At 34.4% G+C, this 8,511-nt stretch overlaps 1 protein-coding gene across 1 annotated transcript; it reads right to left on the bottom strand.

The window, feature by feature from the left end:
- Positions 1 to 549: 549 nt before the first annotated feature.
- LOC130715013 (protein kinase PINOID 2) lies at positions 550 to 2,780 on the bottom strand. Its single transcript, XM_057565000.1, has 2 exons — positions 2,075 to 2,780; positions 550 to 1,509 (listed from the first exon to the last, which is right to left on the bottom strand). Exons 1-2 carry the CDS (start codon positions 2,680 to 2,682, stop codon positions 651 to 653), a joined length of 1,467 nt encoding a protein of 488 aa, XP_057420983.1. The 5' UTR covers positions 2,683 to 2,780; the 3' UTR covers positions 550 to 650.
- Positions 2,781 to 8,511: the final 5,731 nt, after the last annotated feature.

Genomic DNA, 8,511 nt, shown 5'->3' with positions numbered 1-8,511 from the left:
TGTTATACCTTTATGAATTTATTTTGTAATATATTTAATCAATACGATACTTTTTAACTCAACAAACTCTCTCACATTTAAAGTTAAATATATGGATGTAAATCTAAAACGAACTCTAATATCTAAGTTAGTTCAAACTCGATCTCAAATGCTAATTTAGAGGTGAGAGTTACTTCATCCTATATAAAAATTCATTTGATCCTAATTTGAGTTACATGCCACTTCTGCCACTTCTCAACGAGATAAATGAATAGGATAACTATGTCTAATAATAATCTTTTCCTCACATTTGTAATACGCTTGTATTGGAAGAGAGAAGGAAAGATAAAAAGAGGAATGACCAATATGATAGATGATGCAATATGGAAAAAATAAATGAGAGATAAAAAGAGAAATGAGTAGAATTAAAATTAAAAATAAAATAATGCATAAATGAATCAAAACATGAAGATTAATGAGTAATGATTTAGTGTAATAATAATAATGTCATATCATAACATAAAGTAATAAAAACATCTAAATTAGAGAAAGAATGAAAGAGCTTAACAGTTTAACAAAGAACCCTTCATTAGTTTTATGGCAAACACATATTTTTCTGGAAAACCTATTTAACTTTTCCTAAACTGTTAATTACATTCTGCAGTTAGAACTTAGAAGTATTCAAAATGATGAGTAAGCTGAAATGGCTGATCCCTCTCTTTCTTGCTTAATTTGGGCACCAAGACCCTACTCCTAATCTTGTTCGTATCAGCAGGGACCTCAGGGGGTCTAACTGATCTAATCAAAGCCCAATTCACACCCTTGAAGAACTCATGCCTCTTGATCTCAACAGAACCCATGCAGCTTCCAATTCTCTTATTTGGATTCTTCACCAACAGCTTGCTAATAAGCTCCTGAACCCTCACCATCTCCTCAAACTCTTCACTACTACTCACTGCAATCCTAGGAAAACTCAATGGCTGCTTCAGAATGTTCACCAGTGTCTTCTCATTGTTCTCACCTTTAAAGGGTGTTCTCCCATACAACATCTCATACAAAAACACCCCAAAAGTCCACCAATCCACTGCACTACCATGCCCTTGTCCCAAAATCACTTCTGGTGCTAAATACTCATGTGTCCCCACAAATGACTTGGACCTTGCATCAATTGGCTCTGCCACAAGCTCAGGATCTTCATCAATTTCTTGTTCCTCATCAACAACGTTTTCTCTTATGAGTGTTGTCAATGTTGCTGCTTTCTTTTTCTTGCTTGAGAAACAGGACAAAACAGGGTGCATGGGGGCAGAGCAAGCAGGGGAAGATCTCTTTGTGCTCTTGATGCTCCTCTCCAACTTTGTTTTGCTCCTTAAAAGCTTAGGAACGACGTCACATTTGAGAGAAAGGTCGAAATCTGAAAGCATGATGTGACCATCCTCTCTAACTAACACATTTTCTGGCTTCAAATCCCTGTACACTATTCCCATCATGTGAAGATACTCCAGTGCCAAAAGTGTCTCGGCTGCATAGAACCTGCCGTACATTGATTTTTTTCATTTCATTAGTACTTTTAAACTGATATAATTACATATACTTAGTGCATATGTGGAGAATTTTTTTTATTAATTGAGGTAAAAACCTACTCTTGAGAGAAGCTTGTGCAATCAGCTTTTTAGTGCTAGAATTGTTTTTGAAGAAATAGAAGCTGACACAAACATTTTATAGATGCATGTTTGGATATCCAGTGGAAAACCACCATGAAATTAAAATTCCAATGGATAACAAAAAAAAACTAATAAAAGTTATTTCTGTCTATTATAATTTTGACTCATTGTTTTCGACGAGTATCCAAACATTCATTGAGTTTACTTGCAATAAGTTTATGGTGTGTTTGGATGAGAAGTGGTTGTGGGAGACTTTATCAGAAGTGGATGAGGAGAAGTGATTGTATTAGCTTTTAGCCCTCTTAGAATCACTTTTCTCCATAAAAGCTAGCTTACCTCACTTCTCCCAAAACATGAAAACTACAAACTTGCAAACAAATACTAAAAGTGGATGCAAATTAAGATGCTGTTAACACAATGAGAAAAGTGCTTACTTAGTGGATGATATGGTAAAGCGTTTCCCTGGCTGGCGTTGGCGAGCAGCATACAAGTCACCACCGGGACAAAACTCCATGACCAAGCATGAATAATGAGAAGCATCAAACTCAGTATACAAAGTAGGCAAAAAAGGGTGATCAAGCATGCCCAGAATCTCTTTCTCCATCTCTGCTCTCTGAAGCTTCTTCCTTATGGCAAGTGCTTCTCTGTCCACCACTTTCATGGCGTAGAAGCACTGCGGCAACCCCACCACGGGGTTCCTTATCTGGCAGAGGTAGACATTGCCGATGTCGCCGCTTCCAAGCCGCCGCAGGAGGCGGAAGTGTTCGAGTCCGAGGCGGCCTTTGTCGCTTCGGAGTCGCCTCATGGCCTCCCAGGCGGCTTGGTTTGCCTTATGGGGCTTGGCGTGAGAGCCAGGGAACAGAAAGGAGGTGTCTGTTGTGGTGGAGCAGACAGAGACAGAGCTCCGGCGAGGGCGGCTGCCGAAGCTGAGGTTGGTCATCCAGCTCCGGGTTGATTCAGGGACGGTGGTGATTGAGGAGGAGCTGCTGTCGTAGTCGGGTTCATCTCTGCAGGGTGTGGTGGTGGTTGTGGAGGTGGCCATGGTTGGTGCAGTAGAACATGTACGTTTGAGAGTGTGAGTTTGTGAGGGAGTTTTGTTTGTGTGGGTATCACATTGGCATGTGAAGTGGGGGTTTTATATGCTCAAGCTTGGTTTTGGTACTTGGCACCTAGCACATGGGAGATGATATATCCATTTTTTTTTAAAGAGATGATATATCCATTGAAATGTGAGAATTTTATAATATTTAGCATTTTTTTTAAAATAAAGTATCATCAGCAATCCCATATTATAGCTGAAACATTCACATAAGTGTGAGATTAGTTCTTCCATGAGACTTTCAAAAAAAAAAAAGCTCTTCCATGAGGGTTTTTCTAATCAAAATTAAGACTGGAATTTTAAGGAATATATTGTAAAAAGATGGAAAATACTCATTAAGTAGACAACTAAAATAAGAAATGAAAATAATAAGACAATTAATAGATATCATGTATATAATATGAAGGATATATCTTATAAAAAATATTTTTATACGAGAAAATAAGAATAGATCGTGACTGGTAAATATAATCATAAATGGTTGTGTAATTTTTTCAAAAAGTCACAAGACATTTTTAATTAGTCATGTGACAATTAAATTCTTTTAATTTGAACAGTTCATGATTAGATCTAACGTTCGTGATTTATTCTCATATTTTCACTTAAAATCACATTTTTCATAAGATGCATCCCTATAATATGATATGAAAAAGGTAGAAAATAAAGAGAAAAGAATTTTACTTGCTATACTCATTTTGATTTTTATTTACATTTTTATTGATTGGTTGAAATTGATGTTTTATTCACTAAAAGAATGAATCTCATTTAACAGTGTTCACATGAATTTTATTCAATTAACGAGAGAATGTTAAAAAACAACATTAAAGTGAGAGTTGTTAGCGCTCTAAAGAGAAAATTGAATATGAGTTAAGTTAGTGTGTAAAAGATATTGAACATATATATAAAACATCAATTAGTATTATCCAATTGTCTATTTAATTTTTGGCTTAATTGCAACTTTAGTCCTTGATGTTTACATAAACCACGATTTTAGTCATTTACCTTATTTAATTATAATACTAGTCTCTCACGTTCTCTCCTGTCTCTCCTGTTTGCACGTTAATCCTTCAGTCTAATTATTAACGGAGAAGGCTTATGTGGCAACGCACATGCCTCTCATGTGACTAAGTAAAATGGTTTAACTGCACTTTTGGTCCCCTACTTATACACATTATGCAGTTTTGGTTCTTAAAGTTCAAAAATTACATTCAAATTAATAAAAAACAAAAGAAAAACTATAAAACGATGAGTATTTATCTTCTAAAAATTTAATTACATGTTTATAAAATCATAATCAGGCATAGTAAAATAAATTTTAACTTTAAATAATTAAAAATACATGTGCTGATTTGTTTACATTTTATAGACTAATTAAAATATCTTTAATCGATACATTCAACCTAATACAAAAGATATCGAGAAAAAACATGGAGGATTATAAATAAATAAATAATTTCAATTTAAATTAAATAGGATAGAAAGCGAAACAATTATGATTGTTATAAAAAAATTACTAAATAAGAATTTAAATAAATATTTTATTAAATAAATTAGGTGAGGGACTAAACTTGTGGTTTTTGTAAATGTCAAGGACTAAAGTTGCAATTAAGCCTTTATTTTTCTACTTACTTTATTATACTCCATGATTGAAATTCTCTCGTTGAAAAGTGACTGAAGAGAATTCCCTTCTCAAAATTTTAGAAATACATTCTTTTCCAAAATATAAATGAAATAACAGCCTAGCTATAAAATAATTTGAAATAACAACAAATATGACTAGAAATTCTCTTGAAAATTAAAAACAGATTATACCTACTCAAATAAAAGAAATTCACAACAGAGTTTTTTTTAACATAATCTATTAATAGAACAATTAATGTTCTTCTATTGGCCTATGCTTAAAAGATATAAAAATATTGGTGCCACCAAAAATATTCTCATCATTTTAATGATACCAAATGGTTGAACGGAGGAACGCACTTCCCGACCAACAAAAAGACTCACTCCTAGCCTAGAGAAGTGAGAGTTAAATCTAAAACATATGATCGAATGTGTGAATTGAAGTTGACAACCTTATATATTATTTTTTGGGTAAACCTAGGGCATTCATTAGATACATTAATGACTTAGATCTGATTGCATTTTATGAATTGGAGTTTGGCAAAATTATTCTGTTGAGGGTCCCCTATTCTTCTGGCAGAACCTTTCAGTGGAAGAACTCTTAGTTGAAAAATTGTTTTACTGCTTTGGATGGGTTGTTGTGGGTTGGGTCGAGGAGCACTTTGTCTTGTTGTAATTCTTGCTCTGATTAGTAGTTCTCCTTGGAGGGTCACTTTTGATTTTGGTGATTAGGTACTCTTTTTCCTTGTCCAGGTTTTCCCAAGGGGGTTTTATCCTGGTAAGGTTTTAATGAGGTCTTTTCCCTAAAATCTCGCTTCAAGGTGGGGGGGGGGGGGTCGGGTAGTATTTGCTTTAGTGGGTTTTCTTCAGTTGTATATTTCGTTGCTTGTTACTTTTCTTTCATCACCTTCCTCTTTGTATTGGGTTGAAGTACCCCTTGTACTTCTCTTCAATATATTCTTTAGCTTATCAAAAAAAAACATTAATGACTAATTTTCTCGTCACAGATACTCGCAATAAGCAGTATAGTATACGACTGACCAAAATATGTGCTCCATTCCTATGGAGGAGAATCGAACCCAGCCTGGTAGTTAAGATAAAAATTGAACTAACCACTATTCTACACCTTATAGTCATCTAATATATCTACTTTCATACATTTTAACCCCATTTCTTCACCATTTTCCCACTTCATATTCTTTTTATCTTTCATTTTTTTTCTATCATAACACTTATACATTTTTCTGATCTCTTTTAATTTTCTCTCTCTCTTCGACATATTTACGACATACACCTTAGTGGCACCACAGTACTAAGCTGTGTTCAAAATATGTGTGATGAAATCCGTATGTTGACTCATATATAATTTGAAAATTAGATGATCAGGAAAGGAGAAACCAAACAAAGACGGGAGATTTTGGTCCCTATATATCTTTGTTTCATTTATATCTTTACTTGTTACAAAAATCTTGAATCATGATCTCAATTAAACAATGTTACAAAGGGCGAGCTGCTTTTGCTAAATTCATTGAATGTCCTGTTGATTAAATTAGTATGCACAGTAATGAAAATGTTAAAGCCCATATTTCAGTGACAAAAGTCACACTATCATATTCATATTCACAATTGATTAGGCCATTCTTGTTTTTTCCATATATTGTTCACTGGGAAAATTGACAGATTGTATATTTAAGTATGTATTCACTGAATAACGTAAGGAATCTTTTACTGAATGAGAGGCTACTAGGCAGCAACATGTTGATCCTAGGAAAAATTGTCAAAAGAAGAATAGTGAAGATTCTTTAAAAAAAAATTAATATTCTCTGTGGTAGGGAACGTTCAGGATTAATTGAATTAATAAATCTTTAGATTTTATATATGCGAGCTAGCCATGGAAAATATGTTCTAGGTCATTCATTTTTTCTCCATATATATTTGAAATTAGATTTTCAGTGGTGTGAAGAGGGTATCAAGGTATATTTTTGATCGCCCTCATCACGTTAGGATTTGTATAAAAATGAGACGACCAAAAGGTATAGTTACTAAAAAGCTTTTGGTGTTCTTTTTGTTGAGGCATGCTAGCTCAGTCACCAGGCTGACGAACCCACTAGGTTTTGTTCTCTCAAAAGAGATTTCCAAAATTAATGCCCATAAACTCTAATATTCTGCAAGATGTATATTATGCTATTTTGAAATTATAATAGATTATAACATTTATCTAAACCTCACATCTGTCTCTTAAAATAAATAGGTTTAGCTCTAAGGGATATTGTTGTCATATACGATAATGATGAGAAAACACTCAATATGCAGATTATTAGTAGTTTTTAACCTCCACAAATATTTGTAGCTGTTAAAATTCAGTCGGGGTTAAAAAATCATTTATTGAAGTTAAAAATCGTCACTAACATATCTGCATTGTTGGGGTTTTGTTGTTGCACTGGATAGTCTGTTTTGGGCATTGGGGTTGTTTATTCTCTAACTAGATCTGTTTTTTATCCCTTTGAGAAGGGTTGTGAATCCTGCATTATTCCTCATCTTATATTGAATTTGTTTCTTCTTAAAAAATACATGTATCTCCATTGTATCTTCACGCTAGACGACGGTATTTTTATGTATAATGACTCTATTGTATGTATTATACGTCTATACCAACTCAATTAACCACACTAGAATTCACCAAATCTTAAATATGTTTGAGAAACACTACACTCAATCTCACAAAACAGTTATGATTGCTCAGTACCATGGCCCGGCCAGGGCTTAAATGATTTCAGAATGTGCCCTGGAGAGAGGGGGACCCCTGCCACTAAAATATTTAATTTCCATACAACATTCCAAGGATAAAACCCTTAACAAGGATACAAATACCAAGGATATATAGAAGGCGATTACAGCAGCAGTAGGCCAGTACCAAATGGAAAGCCAATTGAGCATATATAAGTAATTGGTTACCTACGCGTGTATGATTGACAAATTAAATCATTTTACATGATAAATATATACTGAAAAATATTTTGCATTTTTGTTCTTCCTCGATCATCAATCATAACAAAGCTACAATCATATATATAAATATTGTGTGTTTGGAACAAAAGTAATGATAGCATAGCACGTTATACATAGATGATGAATCAAACACATTTTTTTCTTCTTCACTTTTTATCCCGGTAAAATACATACTACATTAAAAGGAACGAGTTAAAAGTAGACGACGGTCAAAAGCACTCGCTCTTTGTGTTTAAAGCAAGCTTGCGTAACCGCATATCAAGAATCTATGTTTATTTTTCTTCTTCTTTCCAAATAACTAAGCCAAAAGCAGAAGCAGCTAGGATACAAACGAGGGTGCGTGATGCTCACCTGGTATTTTAACCATGAGACTTCAATCATCACCTAAGACTGATCACTTAATGTAAGCATCTACGGTGAAAAGATTAATGATTATTACTGGCAGTAGGATGAACTAATATATTCAGCAGAAACAAAGCAATAAATTGTCACCCATTATTCCGTGAAAATAAATTGTACTGACTAGTGAGGAATGAGATCATGCACGAAGAACCCGTGCCTCCAATTGAATTCATGAGCACTTCAATTTCAAATTGAATGGGATGGGAGGTAAGTAACATTAATATTATTTGCTTAGGTGTCAACGTATGAATGAATATACACAGTTACAAGACATAATGTAGAGTGTATTCATCTAAATTTATGGTATTCTTATCATGCTTGTGAAGTGGGCTAGCTAGGTGGGCACTAGTTTGGTCCATACCCGCCGCGCCCACATCAGTAAATATGAAATATTTTTTTACTCCTAAGCAACAAAAAAAAAGTAGTGTGGTACTGGTGCCATATAATTATGTATGTTCATGAATCATGATTCTTTTAAATAAAGAAAAAACTCTAGGTAGAGATAGGTTTTGAATACTAACAAGATCTAATACAGTTGGTTAGGTAGGGGTGTCAAAGCGGGCAACCCGCCCCGCGCTAAGCCCGCATAAAAGCGGGGTGGGGCGGGCTAGCCCGCATGAGATGCGGGTTAGAAAAGTTCACCCCGCCCCGCGTAATGGCGGGTATGCAGGCTCGCGGGCTAGCCCGCACAAAGGAGAAAATTAGTTTTTTTTATAAATAAAATTGTTATTTTTTCCTAAA

This window comes from Lotus japonicus, chromosome 4, assembly GCF_012489685.1.
Source record: "Lotus japonicus ecotype B-129 chromosome 4, LjGifu_v1.2".
Classification (NCBI taxonomy): Eukaryota; Viridiplantae; Streptophyta; class Magnoliopsida; order Fabales; family Fabaceae; genus Lotus; species Lotus japonicus.
This window is presented reverse-complemented; position numbering and strand designations above follow the sequence as displayed.